At 48.3% G+C, this 25,367-nt stretch overlaps 1 protein-coding gene across 1 annotated transcript in view; it reads left to right on the forward strand.

The window, feature by feature from the left end:
- The window catches only part of LOC142248574 (uncharacterized), a 173,574-nt gene that overhangs the window by 97,638 nt on the left and 50,569 nt on the right, over nucleotides 1-25,367 (forward strand). The window contains 1 exon segment of the mRNA XM_075320056.1: nucleotides 18,494-19,525. Coding sequence (XP_075176171.1) covers nucleotides 18,494-19,525 — 1,032 coding nt within the window.

Raw genomic sequence — 25,367 nt, forward strand, 5'->3', positions numbered from 1 at the left:
GAAAAAGGAGTCCACTTTGGAAGTGAAAAGACACTCCAGTGGCTGCAGCGAGTCCTCTATTGCCCTGATCTGGGGGAGGGGGGGGGGCGGAGGCATGTCGGCAGTGTCGGGTCTGTGGGCTCAACAAGAGTCCTGAGCAGCGGGCTCCAATGCTAACTATTAAGACCTCTGCCCCCTTAGAATTGCTCATGTTTGATCTCGTCTTGATAGGGTACTCAACATCTGTGTGCTCCTATTGCTTGGTAAAGACAGACCATTTTACTAAATATGCGGTGGCAGTGCCAACAAGGAACCAGATGGCGGAGACTGTGGCTAAGGCCGTATGTTGACATTTTCTGCAGGTATTTGGGTGTCCTCGAAGGATACACTCAGATCAAGGGGCATGCTTCCAGGGGACCTTGATGGAGGGCCTGCGTCAACTGTATGGTATAACACATTCGAGAATGACGCCTTAACCCCAAGGAAATGGGGCTTGTGAGCGATTTAATCTTACACCGATACAGATGTTGAGAACCTTGGAAGATGGGCAGCAGGATCGCTGGCCCGATTACCTTTCTGAACTAATGTGGCCTACAATAACTGGGTGCACAGCACCACTGGCTACTCGCCATACATGTTGATGTTCAGGAGGGATATTGAAGATTTGAACATGCCCGATCACTCCTCCGATTCTCCCTCGGACCGCATCTGAATGGGTTCGAGAGCATCGGCGACGACTAGAAGTGGTGCATCAGGTGGTGGGTACTCGACTCAGGTCAGGGGTCTCATAAGGACAAGCGACCGTGGCAAAAAGAACCCTTCGCCCCGGTGGATAGAGTGTTAGTAAGGGTCAAACGACTGACGGAGAAACTGGGTGACCATTGGGAAGCAACTCCCTACCGGATAGTAAAACGGTTGAGCCCTGAGATTCCAGTCTATGAGGTTGAGCCGGTGGGGACTGGGGAACCTACTCGTAATCTTCACCGTAACATGCTACAGCGATGTTGGTTCGAAGACACGAATCCCGTTTCTACAGAACCCCAGACTGCTCCCCAAAGGCGGGGAAATCCTGATGTCTGTCAGTTTGATGATGTGCCTTCCCCTGTACCTGTCAACCTGGCCCCTGTGATAGATTTGCCCCCATGCGGAGAGAGTGTCGAGTCTGAAACATGCCCTTCTGAAGGTGGGGAATTAGGTCAGCCACCTCACGTGGATGATGGATAACAGGGTGCTCTACCTCAGGAGGGAGCAGCATCATGTACTCCCTCTGATGACACTGCTGAAGAGTCTCATGCCCCCTTGAGGCCTGAATCTGTCGGGGTGGGCCTCAGGAGAACCACTCACCCTACAGCAGGAATACCCCCTCAGCGCTATGCACAGGACAAATTTGAGTGGGGAGGTGTGTCGGGACGCCAACCTCTAGTGGGGTGCAGTGTGAGTCTGAAATGTTATTGTGTCAGCAGTAGAGTTGAGCGCGGTTCGCGGTTCGAGGTTCTCCAGTTCTAGGCTCGAGTGATTTTGGGGGCTGTTCGAGATCGAACTAGAACTCGAGCTTTTTGCAAAAGCTCGATAGTTCTAGATATTATTATTATTATTATTTATTATTATAGCGCCATTTATTCCATGGCGCTTTACAAGTGAAAGGGTATACGTACAACAATCATTAACAGTACATAACAGACTGGTACAGGAGGAGAGAGGACCCTGCCCGCGAGGGCTTACAGTCTACAGGGAATGGGTGATGGTACAATAGGTGAGGACAGAGCTGGTTGCGCAGTGGTCTACTGGACTGAGGGCTATTGTAGGTTGTAGGCTTAGATATGTTCGAGAACGGTTCTAGCAGCAAAAAGCAGGGCTTTTTACAGCTACAGTGTGCAGGAGCCATCGCTGGCAGCCTGCCAGAAGCTGGTAACCAAGATAAACATCGGGTATCCAAGCAAAGCGCTTTGGTTAGTAACCCGATGTTTATCCTAGTTACGTGCAGGAAGCCCACACTTCCCCACTCAGCTCGCTCCGCCCCCTCCTGCCTGCGGCATGTACACATACATACATACATACACACACACACACACACACACGCGCCCCCGCTCGGCTTACCTGCGGTGATGAAGTCCCGCCATCCCGACCTCAGCGCTGTCACTGTCCTCCATGGCCGCCACTTGTCACATCACCTCTCGCTTCCGACCCGAGACTGACTAGCGGTGACGTCACGGGCCTTCCGCGATACTTGGTGTGAAGGCGCCGGTCATTGAACTCAGTGACAGGGGCTGTCAGTGTGCTGGAGATCAGCGCAGGTAATGTACCTCGCTGACAGCAGCACTTGTCATCCCCTGCAGTGACCTGGGCTGACCCATTGATGTTAGCTCAGGTCACTGCACTGCTCTCCCAGCCAATGGTGAACATTCTGCTCTTCATTGACTGGGACAGTGTGGATCGTCATGGCAACCCCTTGGATTACAGCAGACCTGGATTTGTTTTTCATTTTAATAAATTGGTTAAAGAGGGAATGTTTTGGGGAGTGTTTTTTCAAATAAAAATGTGTTTGTCGTCTTTTTTTTTTTATTACTGACTGGGTTGGTGATGTCGGGTATCTGATAGACGCCTGACCTCACCAACCCCAGGGCTTGATGCCAGGTGACATTACACATCTGGTATTAACCCCAAATATTACCCCGTTTGCCACAGCACCAGGGCGCGGGATGAGCTGGGGCGAAGCACCAGGATTGGCGCATCTAATGGATGCGCCACTTCTGGGGCGGCTGCGTCCTGCTATTTTTAGGCTGGGGAGAGTCCAATAACCATGGACCTCCCTAGTCTGAGAATATCAGGCCCCAGCTGTCTGCTTTACCTTGGCTGGTGATCCAATTTTGGGGGACCCCTACGTGTTTTTTTTTTTAATTATTTATTTAAATTTAAAATAACAGCGTGGGGTGCCCTCAGTTTTGGATTACCAGCCAAGGTGAGGTTGCCAGCTGTGGTCTGCAGGCTGCAGCCGTCTGCTTTACCCTAGCTGGCTACAAAACTAGGGGGAACCCTACGTCATTTTTTTTTCATTTTTTTGGCTAAATACAAAGCTAAGCACCCCTTAGTGCCACATGAAAGGCACCAAAGGGTGCTCCACTTTTTTCTCCACTTTTTTCTCCGTTCTTTTTCTATGGTCGGTCTACCCATTAGCTCTGCCATGCATACTGTAGCTCTACACCTACTGCACATGTTACTTTATGATTGACATCTCTTTCGTACCAGAGCTGTCTAAGCCTACTCTGACCCCATATTTGTCATTACTATATTGTCCTTGTACTGTATTAGGACATTTGTATCATGTGTTTCATTTCTTGCTGTGTTGCAATTTTTTTGCTGCATCCCAATTGTACCTCTACATTGTTCGAGTTTATGTTATTGTTCTCTCACTCTTATGTGATACTGATTATTGTCATTTTTCATGATTACATGCAGATAAGTCCAATCTGACGAAGGCTGAGGCCGAAACGTCATTTGTAACTTGTTTTGGACAAAAACATATATGCTTATGAAAAAAATGTTTTCTTAATACGGACCAATAAAGAGTGATTTTGCATTACTATCCGTTGTGACTTACTGACTTAGTCTGGGAGATTTAGAGTGCCGAGGTTACTCACTAATTTTATCTATTATTACCTCTGAGCACCTATATACCAGTGAGCAGAGCTTCCTCTACAGTAGTTCTCCTGATTAGGCATGCCCTTACCTCATGAGCAGGGCATTGCAGCTTTGGTAGCAACCATTACGACATGGACTCTGCTGCTGTGGACCCGGGGAGAGTGAGTGCAGATTCATTGCACCCACACTCCTCACATGAAGGGTCCGCACTCCTAGAAAATGGGGGATACGTTCCCTGAGTGTCTCCCCCCCATATTCTAGATGGTCCAGAGTCGTCGTGGGACCCCTTTATTTTTTTTCTTACAATAAATTGGTGAAAGAGGAAATGTTTTGGGGACTGTTTTTTCAAATAAATTTCTTTTGTCGATTTTTTTTTTTTGTTAGTACTGACAGTTTATGATGTTGGGTATCTAATAGACGCCATGACATCACAAACTGCTGGGCTTGATCTCAGGTGACTTTACAGCTAGTATCAACCCGATTTATTACCCCGTTTGCCACTGCACCAGGGCACGGCATGAGCTGGGGTGAAGCGCCAGGATTGGCGCATCTAGTGGATGCGCCACGTCTGGGGTGCCTGCGGCCTGCTATTTTTAGGCTGTGAAGGCCCAATAACTATGGACCTTCCCACCCTGAGAATACCAGACCACAGCTGTCCGCTTTACCTTGGCTGGTGATCCAATTTGGGGGGGACCCTACTTTTATTGTGTAATTATTAATATTTATAAAATAATTATAAAAAAGAGCCTGAGGGGACCTCCACATTGGATCCCCAACAACGGTAAAGCTGCCAGCTGAGGTTTTCAGGCTACAGCCGTCTGCTTTACCCTAGCTGGCTATCAAAAATGGGGGGACCCAACGTCATTTTTTTTTTTTTAACTATTTTTTAAATAGAAAAAATTAATGGGCTTCCCTGTATTTTGATTGCCAACCAAGGTAACGCCAGGCAGATGGGGGTGGCAACCCATAGCTGTCTGCTTTATCTGCTGAGAATCAAAAATACCGCGGAGCGCTACGTCATTTTTTTAAAGATTTATTTTTACAGCACTGTGATGTCCAGCAATCAAAATACAGGGAAGCCCATTTTATTTTTAGTTATTTAAATAAATAATTAAAAAAAATATATATGGGCTCCCGCTGCATTTTTTGTATTGCTAGCTAAGGGTAATCCAAGCAGCTACTGGCTGCTAACCCCCACTGCTTGGTGTGACCTTCACTGGCAATGGAAAATCCAGGGAAGCATTTTTTATTTTTTTTGCCAAAAAACTACAAAAAAAAAAAAAGGACGTGAGCTTCGCCATATTTTTGTATGCTAGCCAGGTACAGCAGGCAGGTGCTGGAAGAGTTGGATACAGCGCCAGAAGATGGCGCTTCTATGAAAGTGCCATTTTCTGAGGCGGCTGCAGACTGCAATTCGCAGCAGTGGGGCCCAGAAAGCTCAGGCCAACCTGTGCCGCGGATTCCAATCCCCAGCTGCCTAGTTGTACCTGGCTGGACACAAAAATGGGGTGAAGCCTACGTCATTTGTTTTCTAATTATTTCATGAAATTCATGAAATAATAAAAAAAAGGGCTTCCCTTTATTTTTGGTTCCCAGCCGGGTACAAATAGGCAACTGGGGGTTGGAGGCAGCCGTACCTGCCTGCTGTACCTGGCTAGCATACAAAAATATGGCGAAGCCCACATAATTTTTTCAGGGGGCAAAAAACTTCTGCATACAGTCCTGGATGGAGTATGCTGAGCCTTGTAGTTCTGCAGCTGCTGTCTGCTCTTCTCCATACAGACAGACAGCAGCTGCAGAACTACAAGGCTCAGGATACTCCAACCAGGACTGTATGCAGAAGTTTTTTGCCCACCAAAAAAATGACGTGGGCTTCGCCATATTTTTGTATGCTAGCCAGGTACAGCAGGCAGCCACGGGCTGCCTCCACCCCCCAGTTGCCTATTTGTACCCGGCTGGGAACCAAAAATATAGGGAAGCCCATTTTTTTTTAATTATTTCACTTATTTCATGAAATAATTAAAAAACAAATGACGTGGGCTTCGCCCCATTTTTGTGTCCAGCCGGGTACAACTAGGCAGCTGGGGATTGGAATCCGCAGCACAGGTTAGCCCGAGGTTTCTGGGTGCCTCTGCTGCGGATTTCAGTCCGCAGCCGTCCCAGAAAATGGCGTTCTCATAGAAGCGCCATCATCTGGCGTTGTATCCAACTCTTCCAACAGCCTTGGAGCCGGGTGGCTTGTTGGGTAATCATGAGTTAATACTGGCTTTGTTTTACTAGCCAGTATTAAGCCAGAGATTCTTAATGTCAGGCACGTTTGACCCGGCCATTAAGAATCTCCAATAAAGGGTTAAAAAAAAGACACCACACAGAGAAAAAAATACTTTAATAGAAATAAATACACAGACACATTAGAGACTCCATCTTTATTACCCCCTGTCAGCCCTCCACGATCCTGCTCTTCTGTCTTCTTTCTTTCTAGTGTAGTAGTAGTGACGATTGTAGTGGTGAGGATGAGGTTCACCAGCTCATCACTTGGGGCTGGGGAACCTCATCCTCAGTACAATCCTCACTACAATCGGGAAGCAGCGTGCAGCCTTCACTCCGTGAGTGATCAGTGCTGGCTGTCAGCGGTAACAGCGGTAACGCTGACAGACGCGTTACCATAGCAACGGTGCTCTCGGAGCTGCGGTTAGCGGTGACGTCACCGCTAACTGCGTTGCTATGGCAACGGTGATCTCCATTAATGACCGGCTGTGTCAGCCGGTCCCTAGCGGAACGGGGAGTCGACCGTGTGCTAGAGCATGTCGCCGGTACACGGCGATACACATATGTGCACCGTGTACCGGAGAGATGCACTCGCAGGTCCTACATGACGCGTCATAGTCATGTGACCAGTCTGTAGCCAATGAGATAATAGCCACGTGACTGGTCACATGGCTATTTTGACGTCACGATAGGTCCTGCTTCTCTGCTGGCAGTGCCGGTCGCCGGGAGGATTCAGCGATCATCGGATGGAATAGCGGCAGGAGACAGAGTGCAGAAGGGATCGTGAGGACCGGTAAGTGTTATGGCAATGTTTATTAACTGTTTGTGTACATTTATAATGTATTTTTATGTGTTTGTGATTGCCTCCCATTATAGCCTATTGGCTCGAGTTCGGTTCGTCGAACGTTCGACGAACCGAACTCGAACGGGACCCCCGTTCGGCTAACCGACCTCGAGCCGAACCGCGACCGGTTCGCTCATCTCTAGTCAGCAGTGCAGTAGGACCCTGTGAGTTCTGCCTGCCTGCCTGCACTGATCATCAGGGTTTTGGGTCAGAGACCCTGTAGATGCAGGAGTTACCTCAGAGAAAGTGTGCTGAGCCCGGGCTGCCTGAGAGAGACAGTTGTGTGACTGTGGGCTTTTCCTCACAAAAGAACCAGGAGCGATGCTAAAGAAATTGGACAGTGTTGTGTGAGAGCTCCAGTTAAGAGAGAGAAAGAGAGAGAAAGAGAGAAAGAAAAAAAAAAATGATCTGACATGGAAATGTGACGCCCTGGCCTATCAGGTCATCACAAGTGTGCCGTGCAATCCGCCCTTCTGCATGGTACCCACTTCTCCTTGGTTACGGGTCCTGTCCCTTTGGTGTTGCTAAGAGCAAGTATACACAAATCCTGAGGAACACTCTGCACAACAAAAACCCATTGGGCTCCTGTAACAGTCCCAGACGTTGGTCTGGCCTGGAAGGAGCTGTAACTCCGATCGCAGGGGGTAGTGACAGGGGGCACGCTACTGCCACGGAGGGCAGACCGGCGGCCTCGTGCTACAACTGGGCAGGGGCCAGGGCACGACGGGGAATGTGGACCCTGGCTGCGAAGTAGCTTAATGCAGCCCAGTAATTCACCCGACGGGAACGGAATGTTCACGAACCGCTCCCCACCCGCTCCAAAATCGGGGTACAGGCGCAATGGAGGGATAGGACTTCCCAAAACCGTCCAAAAAATCCCAAGCGTGAAACCTGAGAGCAAGCTCACCCTGCTACCCACACAGGTGAGCGGGACCCGAGTAGTTCTAGGCAAAAGGGATCCACAAAGTGTAAACGCGGGGCCAAGGGACAAGGCTTCAGACCAACCAGCAATGCCAAAAGGGCATATTTGGACTAAGGCTGCAGGACGTTCCAGACTTTCGTTTAAATGGTGTCAGTGTCAGCATCTCTGAACTGTGTGAGTATGTGGTGTCCCTTTGCTCCCCACGGGTCCCCAGCCTGCCACCACCGAGCCCCGGGGCACCTTTCCCTGCCCACAGAGGGGTTAACATCTACAGCTGCCATTCCATCGCTCCCCTCTTCCTTAAACGCAGCAGCGGTGGTATCTCAAATTTTACCACGAACCGTGGGTGGCGTCACGAACATTATCCAAATCCACCCTTTCAACCCCCCCTTTTATTTTTGAGAGGCCGCGGGACCCCGCTTCGGGTCCGGAGACCCCTCGAGCCACTGCGGATCCGGATCTGAGGAGCCCGTACAGAAATATATATTGTTGTTCATTATTGGTTCTATGTATTTCTTACACAATTGTACTGTTTCTCCATTTGTTTGCTTTGGGCACATGGCATCCCATGTACTGGGATTGCCAAGGTTACTTATATACGCTTCTCTGCACGCATGCCGCATCTGCACCTTCTTGCCACCGGCACACTCGCCGACAGTATGGCGGCCGAGCATGCACAGGAGTGGGATGATGCGTCCCTTCTCTCGCGCATGTGCGGCACTGCCTGATGGCTTCCCTGCCCGTGTCATAAGGTTAGCCGATGTGCGCATGCGTCGTTCTGGAGAATGACGTAGGCAGAAGCATTGTGAATCACCATTTAAAACTTGGTGGCACGGAGCGTGGGGTCACTCTTCTCCCTCCCTGAGGAAGCTGGACTTGGGTGCATTCGCTCCAAGGTGAAACTTACGTCGGTGGGTGATGGGGGAGTATCTTTATCTTTAAACGCAACTGATACATGGGCCACCTTAACTAGCACAGGGCACTTTATTATCCTGGTCTTCCATGGGTTACTATATGGAGGTTTAATATATTGCGGCTCTTGGACATTAGTTAAACAACCCTTTGCACTTTCTCTGAGCCTTTGTACTTTTGTATTTTTATGCCTCATTCTATTGTATATATGACTGTTTACATCCCAATGTCAAACTGTTTTTTATCTGGATGAATATCATCATGCCAAATTTCCTATGTGCTGCTATTCTTATTCTGGTTTTTTTTTTTGTTTTTTTTTTCTTATTCAAACTGTTTTTTTATTAACATTTCACCAGTGTTTTTGCATGTAATACATTTTGTTGCACTTTGAGACTCTGGTACTCTTGTATTTATATTGCACACTATTGAGGACAAACATATCTTCAACATAACACATACAGACAGCATATAATACATGAATCACATTATACTCACCTCCTTCTTGGCCTGCTGGAGTTCAGAGGATCTTTAGAAGCAGCTCTTCCGGCCGCAGCAGTGCAGGCACCCCTACCCCCTCTATCTCTTCAGCTGCAGCAGTGCAGAAGCCTCTCCCCCCTCTCTCTGTAGTGAAGACATGAGCAGACAAGACACAGAGGAAGGGACCCTGTGTGTCACAGGAGCAGCAGTGGAGCCCCATCTGCTGGCTGCCGGAAGGGGCCTCTGTGTGACTGGTGGCCATGATACTCACCTACCCTGCACTCCCCGGCATCCTCCTGCGATGCTGGGAACTGACCAGAGTTTAAGCGGCGCATCACATGAGTGTCATGCTCAGCCACTTACAGCAGTATCAGCTATCATATTCTCTGCTCCCCATGCCGAGGATCGTGTGCTTGGGGAGCAATATTCATGGCCTTAGCAGTCAGCGCATCGCAGTACAGGGATCCCAGGGTGCTGCGATGTATTTCAGCTGGATGCGCAGCCTGTTATGATTCAGGGACTGAGGAGGATCAAAAAAATGTGGAATCCCAAATGGTAACAGTGGGGCTGGAACCTTAACAGACTGCAGACCTAATCCTGACACACAACTAGAAGTAGCCATGGGATGAGCCTACAATGACCTAGTCATCTCAACACAGCCGGAGAACTAAATATTCTCACAGATATAGATATAGGAAAGCTAATTTGCCCCGGAGCAGTCCCCAAAGATAGATAAGCCCCCCCCCCCCAAAGAAAACACAATACAAAGCTGGAAGAGACAGATTCAGCAAAGGTGAGGCCCAAACTATCTTTATAGGGAAGGATAGGAAGGAGCACTGTCTGCAACCATAAAAAAAAAAAAAAAAAAAAAAAAAAACAAAACAAAAACACCATAATATATACCAGCACTTCTGATATGGAAAAATCCCAAGGTTACACAACCTCTCCGACTGTATCAGCAGTTACTGGGATCCAAAAGCACTAATATAGATGAGGGAATGAATTAATTCCAAGCATGACCAAACACATTGCAGAATCATGGAGCTAAATATACAGACACTCCCAGCAGGGAATGATCCCATTCCACCAACAACTCCACACAGACAAAATAGGAATCAAGCATTAGTATCGAAGCAGAAAAAACAACAAAAAAAGTAGAAAACAAACAGCAGAGGTACAAAGACCACTTATCTGTGGGGAGTTCTGCTAGTGAGCAGGGCTGGCTACAGAACGTCCTTAACACACAGGAGACCATTGAGCACCGGCAAGTAACAAGAGAACACTACTCAGTTAGGCCCGTTTCACACGTCAGTGAAAAACAGTGACGTTTTTCACTGGCGTGTAAAAGACGCACATGTCCCTCCGTGTGCCGTGAATCACAGCACACGTGGGTTGTCTAAGTGCAATCCGGGCTCCGTTCTCCGTGGCCCGTGATTGCACTTAGAGATTAACTCACCTGTGCGCGCTCCCGCACTCCATGGTGCTGATCGCTCCCGTGGTGCAGCATCCGGCCGGCGCTGACCCCCGCAGCAGCTGCTTCCGGGTCGGCTGTGTCGCGCATCATGAATATGCGCGACAATAATCAGCCGGCTCAGAAGCAGCCAGCTGCACGGGCTGCAGAGAGGGCCGCTGAAGCCGGGTGAGTAAAAATGTTTTTATTTTAAAAGCACGTTTTTTTCTGTCACATGTCTCACGTATCACACCACTGCGTGGTCCGTGGGACATCAGTGATGCCAGAAAAAAAATGGACATGTCTCCGTGCGGCAATCACGGACACGCATGCACGCTGCACGGAGACGTGGTCAGTGACAAATCACTGATGTGTGAGCAGACCCATTCATTATAATGGGTCTGCGTATGTCAGTGATTCTGGTACGTTTAAAAAAAAAAAAAAGAAAAAAGCACAAACGTACCAGAATCACTGACGTGTGAAACAGGCCTTATATATTCCCAATCTGACCCAGATTGCAAGTCCTCTACAGTTGTGTGGCTTTCATTCCACAAATCAACTACACCGCCAGCACTGACCACAAGAGGGAGCCCCAAACTGGAAAACAGTCATAACAGCAGCCTCTGACACACATCTATCTGAATCAGGGGCTGGAGCCGGCGGGCCCCTTGCATCCCCAGGTCCAGTCGCAGCGGCGACCTCTGCCACGCGGTAGTTTTGCCCTTGATACTGTTTGTATTGAGTCTAGTGCTAGGGTACAAGGGAAACACAGGTTTGCTAAAGAGTTCTTGTATTACTTCATACAAGTAAGTGCAGAAAACATGAGAAGGGTTAAACATTTGCAGGGTGCAGAGGATGGGAACAAATTAAGCAGGAATAGATCCTCAAAGATCAGCAGAAGTCTCAAGGTATAATTCCGCGTTTCTTACTGTACTTGTGATTGTCCATGGTAGAGCAGAAGGGTTCTGTGTGTTCACGAGGTCCAGGAATCCAAAACATAAGATGGCAGAAAGGTAGATCCTGCAAATATTTCAGGAGACCAAATTACAGGCAAACAGGATTCAGAAGCACTAGTCCATCAGCTGAGGAGGCTTAAGCAGGTAATTGGCAAGGAACAGGGCAGGAACATAGAAGCTGAGGAATCCATATTGACTGAGGGCAAGGTGAGGGCAGCAGAACAAGAAGCAAGATAGCCGACGGAAAAAGAAAACGATTAAAGCAAAATGACTGAAAACAAGGCAAAAAGTCTGAAAACCTCACAGGCAATCAGTGTTTTTTAGTCATGTGATTAATGTGAATTTATTCACTGCAAAATAAATTTCTGGGGAAAATTCGTCAACTCGGCAAATTCAAATTTCTAAAGATTCGCTCTTCTTTAGTCGCTTCTTCTGGGTTTTTTTCAGTGATTCCCTTTGTGACAATGTGTTTTGTGCCTAGAAAGTCCCTAGTGAATAGAGTTGAGCGCGGTTCGTGGTTCGCGGTTTGCCAGTTCGTGGTTCGAGTGATTTTGGGGGGTATTCTAGATCGAACTAGAACTTGAGCTTTTTGCTAAAAGTTCGGCAGCTCGAGTTACGTTCGAGAACGGTTCTATCAGCAAAAGCTTGGGTTTTTACAGCTATGTGTGCAGAAAGCCATCACTGGCAGCCTGCGGTAAGCTGGTAACCAAGATAAATATCGGATATCCAAGCAAAGCTTTGGTTAGTAACCCGATATTTACCATGGTTACGTGTGCAGGGAGCCGACACTTCCCCGCTTGGCTCTGCCCCCCTCCTGCACTCGGCATATACAAACACACGCACACTCACACTCGCCTGTCCCCAGCCATGCAGTCCCCGACACTGACGTCTTCAACGCCACATGGCCCCGCTAGGCTCCACCCACTTTGCACTCCGCCGCCCGCACATATGGCCCCGCTAGGCTCCACTCACCTGCCACTCTGCACACATTACCCCACTTAGCTCCACCCACCTCACACTCTGCACACATTACCCAGCTTGGCTCCACCCACCTGGCACTCTGCACACATTACCCCGCTTGGCTCCACCCACCTGGCCCTCCGCACACATTACCCCACTTAGCTCCACCCACCTGGCTCTATGCACACATCACCCTGCTTGGCTCCACCGACCTCACACTCTGCATACATGACCCCACTTGGCTCCACCCACCTGGCACTCTGCACACATTACCCCACTTAGCTCCACCCAACTTGCACTCCGCACACATTACCCCGCTTGGCTCCACCCACCTGGAACTCAGCACACATTACCCCGCATGGCCCCACCCACTTGTCACTCTGCACACATTACCCTGCTTGGCTCCACCCACCTGGAACTCCGTACACATGGCCCCGCTTGCCGCCACCCACCTGGCACTCTGCACACATTACCCCGCTTGGCGCCACCCACCTGGCACTCTGCACACATTACCCCACTTGGCTCCACCCACCTGGCTATCTGTACGCATTACCCCACTTTGCTCCACCCACCTGGCACTCTGCACACATTACCTCACTTAGCTCCACCCACCTGGCACTCTGCACACATTACCCTGCTTGGCTCCACCAACCTCACACTCTGCACACATTACCCCGCTTGGCTCCACCCACCTGGCACTCTGCACACACTACCCCGCTTAGCTCCACCCACCTGGCACTCAGCACACATTACCCTGCTTGGCTCCACCCACCTCACACTCCACACACATTACCCCGCTTGGCTCCACCCACCTGACACTCTGCACACATTACCCTGCTTGGCTCCACCCACCTGGCACTCTGCACACATTACTCCGCTTGGCTCCACCCACCTGGCATTCTGCACACATTACCCTGCTTGGCTCCACCCACCTGGCACTCTGCACACGTTACCCCGCTTGGTTCCAACCACCTGGCACTCTGCACACATTACCCCGCTTATCTCCACCCACCTCGCATTCCGCACACATTACCCCGCTTGGTCCACCCACGTGGCACTCCGCACACATAACCCCGCTTGGCTCCACCCACCTCTCACTCCGCACACATGGCCTCGCTCGGCTTACCTGCGGTGATGAAGTCCTGCCCTCCCGACTTCAGTGCTGTCACTGTCCTCCATGGCCGCCGCTTGGTCACATCTCCTCCTCTCGCTTCCGACCCGAGACTGTGACTAGCGGTGACGTCACAGGCTCCTGGGATACTTGGCTGTGAAGGCGGCGGTCATTGAAGTCAGTAACAGGTTTTCTGTCAGCAGTGCAGGAGATTGTAACCGCAGGTAATGTACCTCGCTCCTGACAGCAGCTCTCGTCATCCCCTGCAGTGACCTGGGCTGACCTATTGATGTTAGCTCAGGTCACTGCATTGCTCTCCCAGCCAATGGGGAACATTCTGTTCTTCATTGACTGGGACAGTGACTATGGTATGGATCGTCATGGGAACCGCATGGATTACAGCAGACCTGGATTTGTTTTTCTTTCTAATAAATTGGTGAAAGAGGGAATGCTTTGAGCAGTGTTTTTTCAAATAAAAATGTGTTTTTCGTCTATTTTTTTTTTTATTACTGACTGGGTTGGTGATGTCGGGTATTTGTTAGACGCCTGACATCACGAACCCCAGGCCTTGATGCCAGGTGACATTACACCCCATATATTACCCCGCTTGCCACCGAACCAGGGCACGGGATGAGCTGGGGCGAAGCACCGGGTTGGCGCATTTATTGGATGCACCACTTCTGGGGCGGCTGCAGCCTGCTATTTCTAGGCTGGGGAGAGTTCAATAACCATAGACCTCCCTAGTCTGAGAATATCAGACCCCAGCTGTCCGCTTTACCTTGGCTGGTGATCCAATTTTGGGGGGACCCCCACATGTTTTTTTTAAAATTATTTATTTAATTTAAAATAACAGCGTGGGGTGCCCTCAGTTTTGGATTGCCAGCCGAGCTGAAGCTGCCAGCTGTGGTCTGCAGGCTGCAGCCGTCCGCTTTACCCTAGCTGGCTAGCAAAAATAGGGGGAACCCCAGGTAATTTTTTTTTAAATGTATTTGTTTTTTTTTTTGGTAAATACAAGGCTAAGCACCCCTTAGTGCCACATGAAAGGCACCAAAGGGTGCAAAATTACAAAATGCAGGAGAGTGGGACATTATGTATCTTTCTGCCATTATAATGACAGAAGAGACTGATGTGAAGTGCACAAGCACAAGAAAATCACCAGAGCGTGCTACGCTGTGAAAAGCAGTAGAAAATGGCACTGGAGTGAACATGTGACCGCCTCATGTAGGATGAAGCTATGGATCCTGGGTAAATTTATGTATTTTCCGTCCTTCAGTTTTTTTTGCAGTAAGCCAAAAAAACGGAAGGCACACGGATGACAAACAGATGACATACGGACCGTATACGGAATGGAAACGGATGCCACAATGATGCGTGAACAAAAAGGACCGTTTTTTGAGGACCGCAAAAACGGATCGGTCGTGTGAATGTAGCCTTATTCTGATCTGCTGTTTATAAACAGCAGGCAGAAATAAGTGAATAGCACCCCCCAGCGTCAGAAAATCTCCGGGGTTTCAGGGGTAGTTGAGACCCTGGAGATCATGATTCAGGCCGTTTTTTCCGGTCCCCGCTCACGTGATCATCGGTATACACCGCATACCGATGATCATGTTACAGTAAATGACAGCGCCGGTAAAAAATTATTTATCTCCCATCTGGCATGAACAAACATGTCAGATGGGAGATAAATCTACTCCCCGATCCCCTCCGGTCCCCTGGTGTTGCAAAAGTGCCCCCCCCTGACCCCCTCCCGGAAATCCAAGATGGCCACAAGCACAGCAGCGCGCTGGCCGCATTCACCCTACTGCTCTGATTTCTGTCGCATGTGCCATGACACATGCGACAGAAAACTCCTTCCCAGGCCCTGCCAGGTCACCCCCCTATAACACCACCGGTGTTGCCCGGTGTCCCACGGTAAATGTGCAGCGTTGATCCCCCGCGGCCCCCTCCTTCACAATAGACCCTGCCGCATGCACAGAGTGGCTGTCAGCTCAGCTTCCTGTGTTCAGACAGAGTGAGTGGCAGTAACCATGCATCTGTAAGCTACTGCAATGCCCTGCTCATGAGGTAAGGAACATAGTTGATCAGGAGAGCTATACTACATTTCCAAATGGAGGTATTTGATTTTATAGTTGCCCTGCTAAACGACTACCAAACATGAGAGTCCGTTATACGCCACAAGTAAACACAGCTAAATTACGAGCTCTGTTATTTAGTATTCATTCAGCTGGATAACTGGACTTAAAGGTGTATTCCATCTTCAAGATCCTATCCCCAATATATAGTAGGTGGAATTGCAATAATATCAGCAAATACCAATATTTGGAAATGAAAAATAGTTCTCCTGATTAGGCATGCCCTTACCTCATGAGCAGGGTATTGCAGCTTTGCTAGCAACAGTTACAACATGGACTCTGCTGCTGTGGACCCGGGGAGAGTGGGTGCAGATTCATTGCACCCACACTCCTCACACGTAGGGTCTGCACTCCTAGAAAATGGGGTATACAATCCCTGAGCGTGTCCCCCCCATATTCTAGATGGTCCAGAGTCATCGTGTTACCCCCTTATTTTTTTTCCTTACAATAAATTGGTGAAAGAGGGAATGTTTTGGGGAGTGTTTTTTCAAATACATTTTTTTTTTGTCGATTTTTTTTGTTAGTACTGACAGTTTGTGATGTCGGGTATCTGATAGACTCCATGACATTACAAACTGCTGGGCTTGATATCAGGTGACCTTACAGCTAGTATCAACCCCATTTATTACCCCGTTTGCCCATGCACCAGGGCACGGGATGAGCTGTGGTGAAGTGCCAGGTTTGTCGCATCTAGTGGATGCGCCACTTCTGGGGCACCTGCGACCTGCTATTTTTAAGCTGTGAAGTGCCAATAACTATGGACCTTCCCACCCTGAGAATACAAGACCACAGCTGTCCGCTTTACCTTGGCTGGTGATCCAATTTTGAGGGGACCCCACTATTTTTGTAATTATTATTATTTATAAAATAATTATAAAAAAGAGCCTGGGGTGACCTCCACATTGGATCCCCAACCACGGTAAAGCTGCCAGCTGTGGTTTTCAGGCTACAGCAGTCTGCTTTACCCTAGCTGGCTATCAAAAATGGGGGGACCCCACGTCAATTTTTTTTTTAACTATTTTTTTAAATAATAAAAATAAATGGGCTTGCCCGTATTTTGATTACCAGCCAAAGTAACGCCAGGCAGATGGGGGTGGCAACCCGTAGCTGTCTGCTTTAATTGCGCTGAAAATCAAAAATATCGTGGGGCGCTACATCATTTTTTTTAATGATTTATTTTTACAGCACTGTCATGGCATGCAAACAAAATACAGGGAAGCCCATTTTTTTTTAGTTATTTAAATAAATAAAAAAAAATATATATATGGGCTCCCGCTGCATTTTTTGTATTGTTAGATAAGGGTAATCCAAGCAGCTGCTGGCTGTTAACCCCCACTGCTTGGTGTTACCTTCACTGGCAATGGAAAATCTAAACGTTTTTTTCCCAAAAAACTAAAAAACAAAAAAATGACGTGGGCTTCGCTATATTTTTGTATGCTAGCCAGGTACAGCAGGCAGCTACGGGCTGCCCCAACCCCCAGCTGCCTATTTGAACCGGACTGGGAATTAAAAATATAGGGAAGCCCGTTTTTTTTTTAATTATTTCACTTATTTCATGAAATAATTAAAAAACAAATGACGTGGGCTTCGCCATATTTTTGTATGCTAGCCAGGTACAGCAGGCAGCTACGGGCTGCCCCCAACCCCCAGCTGCCTATTTGTACCCGACTGGGAACTAAAAATATAGGGAAGCCCATTTTTTTTAATTATTTCACTTATTTCATGAAATAATTAAAAAACAAATGACATGGGCTTCGCCATTTTTTTGCATCTAGCCAGGTACAACCAGGCAGCTGGGAATTGGAATCCACAGCACAGGTTAGCCTCTGCTGCGAATTGCAATCCACAGCCGATCCAGAAAATGGCGCATTCATAGAAGCGCCGTCATCTGGCGCTGTATCCAACTCTTCCAACAACCCTGGCGACGGTAGCTTGCAGGGTAATAAGGGTTAATACTGGCTTTGTTTTACTAGCTAGTATTAAGCCATAAATTCTTAATGTCAGGCAAGTTTGACCCGGCCATTAAGAATCTCCAATAAAGGGTTAAAAAAAAAACCCACACAGAGAAAAAATACTTTAATAGAAATAAATACACACACACATTAGAGACTCCATGTTTATTACACCCTCTCACCCCTCCACGATCCATGGTCTTCTGTCTTCTTTCTCCTTCAACACATTCAGCTCTACTACATCAGCGCTGCAAAGGAAGAAGGCGGTGCTATTCCCCATGCAGTGTTTTCACTACGGGAGTGAGAAGGAGCTGCTGCTTGTGAGCGGTGATGTCACCACTGACAGGCCCGTTGCTATAGCAACGGTGATCTCCGTTATCGACCGGCTGTGGCCACGTGCCAGACCACGTGCCAGAGCATGTCCCCGGTACACGGTGATACACAAACGATCACCGCGTACTGTAGAGATGCACTCGCAGGTCCTACATGACGCGTCATAGTCATGTGACCAGTCAGTAGCCAATAAGATAACAGACACGTGACTGGTCACATGGCTATTTTGACGTCACGATAGGTCCTGTCATCAGTGCTGGTTACCGGGAGGATTCAGCGATCATCGGATGGAATAGCGGCAGGAGACAGAGTGCAGGACGGATCGTGGGGACTGGTAAGAGTTATGGCAATGTTTATAAACTGTATGTGTACATTTATATTGTGTTTTTATGTGTTTGTGATTGCCTCCCATCCTATGGGGTTCAAGTGGTTTGCCGAACGAGACCTCCGTTCGGCGAACCAAGCTCGAGCCGAACCGCGACCGGCTCGCTCATCTCTACTAGTGAATAATGGAGTAAATACAGTCTGTACAAAATATCTTTTCTTCTGTGTTGACAGATCAGCTATGGAGCCACCGATCCCTCGTTATCAGATAGACGCCTCTATCCTCATGTTTTCCGAGCAGACCGGAATCGCCGCATCCATAATTTGGTCATCACCAGACTGTTGAAGCACTTTGGCTGGACCTGGGTTGGGATTTTAGTATCAGATGATGAAAATGGAGAGAAAGAACTGCAGATACTAAGAAAGTACATGAGAGAGGACGGGATCTGCGCCGCCTTCACCATAACACTTAAACGTCATCATTATAATCATAATAAGAAGTTATTGAATTTGAAGGATCAACAAGTCAGAGTCCTTATAATGTGTGGGACGTTTAATTATCAATTTAACTTACAATATTACTTTAAATATGTATGTTTGGAGGAAACTTTAATCTTTCCACCAACCTGGATCTATGTGTATATGATTATAAAAGGAGATTATCCAGTATTGAATGGAAGTCTAGCAGTGGAACTTCTAATGGAACCGTTTCCAGGAATGGAAGACATTGTACAAAGCTACAGGAAATTTCTCATGATGTTCCGGGATGAGGATCTCTGGACAATGATGGATTCAATAGCAAAGGGGAGTAAAGATTCCTTCATTCCTTTCAGTTGGACAGAAGAAGTGTTTAATAGCACATATGATCTTACAATGCCAAGTATGAGGACTTTCCTCTCATCCGGGGTTTCTTCAAGACTGTATTACGCAGTAGAAGTCCTGGGAAAAGCTCTACATGAAATGTTCTCATTTATAAAGGACAAATATGAGGACAATTCAGTGACCGGGTTTGTACAATACACACGGAAGTTACAGCGCTACATACAAATGCTGAAGAATTCTCCGGATCCAATGAAGCCTTCATATTACTTTAATGAAGAAGGAGAAGCCGTACACCCGTATAAGATAGTAAACTGGGTATTTATAGATGAGGCCACACGTGAGGACATACGAGTGGTTGAAGTAGGAAATTTCACCCCCTGGGCTGTGAGTGGTGAAGAGCTCCACATAAATCCCCAGTCTATAACATGGAAACACACAGGGAAGGTGAGGAGCGTTATTCTGCCACCGATGTATGTAGGTGAGATGTGTCTGAGGGATGTGAGCGCGGATCTCTGTACCAGTGATGAGAGAAAGGTTACTCGTTGTCCTCTCCTCTCTGGCCTGATGAGCTGTATGTAATGAATCCAGGGGGAAGATGCAGTGGATGAACTTTTAGGTAGTTTGCTGACAGTACCTTGACAAATGATGATGTAGAGATTAGAGATCAGCAGTGTTCAAATCGAACTGTTCGCCAATCTCACATTTGACCTGTTTTAGGAGATGTTCGAGATTATGTTCGATAACGGTTTAATCACCACTGGCTTTTCACAGTAATACTGTCATTCAATGTTAATACAGTGGAACCTTGGTTAACGAGAACAATCCGTTTTGGGAGTGTGCTTGTTAACCAAGTTACTCGTTTAGCAAATCAAGATTTCCCATTGTAAATCATTGCAATGCAGTCAATTCCTTCCACAACTTGTTAAATGTCCCATCCTTGTCCCCTATTGTGCCACTTCAAAAAAAGCACAAACACACACAAACACACACAAACATACACAAACATACACGCACACAAACATATTATGCTCATTTTACCTTCCGTTCTATCGCTGGCCTCCTGGGACTTGCAGCTCGCCGGTACAAGATGTGTATCGGGTAACCATAGCGACCAATGCCGGAACTTCTGCTGCTAGACCGCTGACATTAAAGGCAGGAGCCGCTTGCCTCTGATTGGCCAGAGCGCTGCCTTTGAGTAGCGTCTGACAGAGGGAAGAAGTTCAGTCATCAGTCGCTATGGTTATCCGAAACACATCCTGTAGTGGCTAATAGAGATGAGCGAACCGGTTGCGGTTCGGCTCAAGTTCGGTTCGCCGAACGGGCGTCTCGTTCGATTTCGGTTCAGCGAACGTTCGACGAACAGAACTCGAACCGCATAGGAAACAATGGCAGGCAATCACAAACACATAAAAACACCTAGAAAACACCCTTAAAGGTTTCCAAAAGGTGACAAACAACTCACAACACAACACAAACACATGGGAAAATGACAAGGACATATACTCATGCGAAAACAAAAGAGCAGGACAAGGAAAAAAGAGGAGGAGACACAGACATGAGTATATGCAAGGAAACGTCGATGCCATTACTGTGCAACTTGAGCCCTGCTCATTTTAGGCTTCCAATCTGGATAAATTGCCTGAGCTCACCACGTACGCCTTGGGGATCTTGTTGTGTCCCGCAGCCAGTGTTTTCTCGGAACGTGTCCTCAGTGCTGCTGGGGGTGTGCTGACAGCTAAGCACACGCATCTGTCCACTGACAATGTGGACAGACTAACGTACACGAAGATGAACAAGTCATGGCTCTCAGAGGACTTTTCTTCCCCTGGCTCATCCAGGGGAGGTGAAAGTCACGCGTATTTTTGAGAGTGCTTCATGCAAAGCATCTTTTTCATCTTGAAAATGAGGGTCAACTGATGCCAGTCAAGTAGGGTGTGTGTGGCCCAATTAGTGGAAACGAGGGAGACTGTGGTTGGAGTCCCCTTGCTGTGTTTTACATGCTTTTAGAAGGGCATGACATGGCTTAGAGCTTGACTTTTAGCATCTGCAAACTGTTGGCTACCAAAATGCTTCCTTTCCAACCTTTTTAACCGAGGATTTTCGAGACCTTATGCCCATTGCAGTGCCCCAAGAGCCGATGCCCAGGCGCCACTCCTTCTCCAACAAAGGCGTCCACGCGCTACACCAGCATGTCGCACCAAACATCACCGCTTCTTTGAGAAACTGTGTGACAGGGTGCATTTCACCACTGATACTTGGCCCAGTAAGCATTGACAGGGGCGTTACATGTCGCTGACTGGGCAATGGGTTACTATGGGGAGAGATGGAGAAGGGTCTGCTGTACAAGTCTTGCTGTCCCCACGAGTTGTATCAATCCTTCCTCTGTATGTAGAAGTTAATACACTGCTTCTGCCTCCTCAACCTCTTGTGGGTCCTCCACCTCGGCCCAAACCCTGTGTGGTCAGGGCACCCTTCCTTGTAACTGCGCACAAGGAAAACCACACACCTCCTTACTATGCTGGCAGCAGAGCTCAATGCCATCAGGCGGTCAAATGTTTACTTTGAAATGTATGGGAAATGCGAGTCACACCGCTGAGAAGTTGTGGACGGTTAGCTCTGGAGATCAAGTTTCATCAATGGTTGTCTCCACTCAACCAGCAGCCAGGGAAGGCCGGGTGCAACAATGATGCAAACATGGGTGCGGCCCTTCGCCGTGACAATGTGACACACGTGCCTTGTATGGCTCACGTGTTGAATCTAATTCTCCAGCAATTTTTAAAACACCATCCCAGCCTACATGGCCTTGTGCAGCGGGTACGCTCGCTATGTGCTCACTTCCATCGTTCGCACACAGCAGCTCAACAACTTTCGTTGCTCCAGAAGTCTTTAGGTCTGGTGGTTAAACGCCTGAAATGCGATGTTCCGACACGCAGGAATTTGAATCTGCACATGTTGCAGCGTCTGTGGCAGCACCGCAGATCCCTGCTGCAATACGTTATGACGTATACCCTGGGCTAACTAGATCCAGAGGTGGTGCAGATGACACTGCTGGAGTGGTGTCAGATCAAAGACCTATGCACCCTTCTACACAGTTTACAAATGTCGACGAAGATGTTTAGCACTGGCGATGCCATTCTCAGCGTGTCAATTCTGGTCATCTACATGATGGAGCACACTGTAAGCATTATTCGGAGTCAGGTGTTGGGACAAGAGGAACGGGAGTAAGTACAGGAGGAGTCATATGCGGAAGGGATAACAAGATCTATGAGGTCCAGATGGTCAGTGGCACCTAGGCGGCAGTCATGGTGGGGGTGAGGGATTAACAAGGGCGCATAGTGTCAGCAAAAAGTGTTGAGGAAGGTGCAGGAGCCCATTAAGAAATGGAGGACGAACTGGCGATGGGCATGGAAGACTCAGCACATGAGTGAGAGCTTGCTCACATTTCGGTTGTGCGAGGTTGGGGGAGAGGGCAGAGGAAGGAGGCACGATTCTCACCTCTCTGCCACCAACACACCAAGGACTTTGTCCTCCTGGATGCACAAGACACATGAGCGCCTTCTTGCTGCACTACCTACAACATGACCCTCGGATTGTACGAATTCGAAGTAATGCTAACTACTGGGTTGCCACACTGTTACATCCCCGGTACAAGACAAAATTTGGCAAAATAATTCCTGCCATAGAAAGGGACGCACGTATACAGGAGTATCTGCAGAAGGTGGTACACAATCTTAGATCTGCTTTTCCACTAAACACCAGTGCTGCACAGAGTGAATCTCAACGCTTTGTCATGGATAGGAGGAAATGGTCTTTTACTTGTCCACATCGGAGGGACCGAGGGCTGGCTGCTGTGCTGAGATGGCATTGAGTACGGTGTCCCTGCAGAGTTGCACTTTTGATCATGTACAAAATGAGTCGAAAAAGGACAGATGCTGGTGGAAAGGGGAGCAGGTGTGTTGGAAAGGGGAAAAAAGTTTTTGTCCGTGGGTTTGGTGTTTAAGCAAAAGTAACATTTGCTGAAGAAACAACATCTGTTACGGTGGGACTGGCAGATTTAGATAAGGTGGTATATACTATGTTACCGCTATATAACGAAAATTAATAAGAAAAGAAAGAGAAAGGTATATATCCCCATCAGCAGTCAGTATCCACCGTGCTCCCAGATGGAAAAGGAGAGGTTGGCAACTGGAAGGTTCGGTGGAGGATACAGAGCTGTGTGGCTATGAAACTAATAGTACCTGAACCGAGTTAGACGCCACTCGGATCTGGAGACTGGGAGCCCTGTTAGCGTCACAGGGTCCACACGCCCACCCAGCCCAGGAACTCCCTGTTAACATCACAGGGGCCATTCAGTACGCTGACCGTGTGCGTAGGGGCCACACCTGTGGACAGCAGGCGCATCAGCAGCAGCAGGCCTGTTAATGCCACTGGGCTGCACAAGCAGGACTGGCAGGACAGGAGCTGGTCTTAACCGTTCTGCGTTACCAACTGTGGTGGCGGCCTGCATCGATGCCCTATCCCTGCCTACCTCTGGCCTAAAGCCGCAATGGGTTCAACACATGGCGGTGTGCTCTTTCGGAGCATAATAGAAGACTGCGCACCTCCTTGTTGGCTCCAGACCGTTTTATAACCTAGGTCCGCCCCAAACCAAAGTGGACCACAATGCACCTCCTGGAGACAAAAGCAGAGTGACACGTCATGAGTGGCATAACTAGCGTCCTATTTGGAACCGCAACTTCAATAATGACCTCATGGCTGCCACGACACAAACACCTCACCAGTCATCGTCTGACCATCAATAATGAAGTGACAAGTCATAGGGGTGGGCCTCTGCAAGCCATTTGGGAGTGGCCTGGCCACATCGTCAGGACACCTGATGCCCTGTGGTCTATATGGGCCCCCCACATCAGGGGCAGGGCCAAAGAGTTCATTACCGGACATAGTCTCTGATGCAGTAAGTGCCTGAGCATGCTCAGTAGCATGAAATACAGTCTCTGAAAAAAGACTATCAGCTTTAGCATGGTGTCTGGGCACAAAACAGGACTTAGACCCGGCACGGAGTGCAAGTACCTGTGCAAAGAGGCTTTTCGCACTAAGTGTGGGAGCATGCGCTGTAGCCCGAAATGAAGACTTAGCCTCAGGAATGGCACAGTCAGGCTGAGCATACTCACTAGGCGAAACACTGTAGTTAGGCTGCGGCTGGGGTAAATCGGCACACGCATGCGCACTAGCTGCCTCTCCACACTTACACGTGGAGGAGAAATTGCTCTGCGGGTGTGGACTTGGAGATGGTGTCTATGAACAGAAGAAAAAGCTAAAGGTGTGTGCTACAGCAAGGAGCCACCGCGGAAACACTTCGTTCAATTGTGAGGGGAGTCATTTTGGAGTTTGGTGAGGAGTACCGAAACGCCAGTGAGCAGCATCCTGTGCCACAGACCAACATTCTTACGGTGATGTCTATACTGCTTACCGTGAGAGGAGCGTAAAGTCTGTATTTCTGGCAACTGGACATCACTGTACCCGGGTACGGTAGGCTGTGCCCAGACAATAATGCGGGCACGCAACACTTTGTTTTATTAGCAAAACACATATCTGTTCTGGGTAGGCCGACTATTTATAGACAATAAGATTTGCTGCCTCTGCACTGTCAAATTGTCACGTACAGTTTAAATCAGAGGGACAGCGACACATGTTTGCATTGATTGTTGCTTTTCAAGATTTCAATGACTGTGTTGCAGAGCTGTGTGGTTTGCATTCACACTGTTATCATCTGCCTTATCTGTGAGGCTTCAGCTAACAAGGGTATTCAGGGGGGGTAATGGGTTTTGTCTATGTTTAGGTAGATAACTGGGAAGCTCTTGTGATGCGCCACTGGTAAGTCGTGTTCGCACACACACACACACACACGCACAAACACACAATTACTGCTACGCAGAGGGATTAGCAGGTAGTAGGCAACAGAACAGATTGTTCAAGTATTTAAATTTTATGCATGGTTGTTATGGTTTGTTTTGGTAAAGTTAAACAATCATTTATCAACCCAACTGACTAGAGTCTTTTTCCTGTTGCCTGGTTTTGCTGCATACTGGGGAGCCCACCCTGTACACGACTTAAAATGAAGCATAAGTCGCAATGTGAATTTCACTGTGCTACAATGCGGCCTAGCGTACCTGTGCAACCACCGCCTGCCCCATCAAGTGCATCTGCGTGCTCTTCATCCTCTGTGACTGGGGACAGCAGTCTCACATGCTTTTTCACACTGAACTTCCACCCCTTTACATGCAAC

Source organism: Anomaloglossus baeobatrachus, chromosome 1, assembly GCF_048569485.1.
Source record: "Anomaloglossus baeobatrachus isolate aAnoBae1 chromosome 1, aAnoBae1.hap1, whole genome shotgun sequence".
Taxonomy (NCBI): domain Eukaryota; kingdom Metazoa; phylum Chordata; class Amphibia; order Anura; family Aromobatidae; genus Anomaloglossus; species Anomaloglossus baeobatrachus.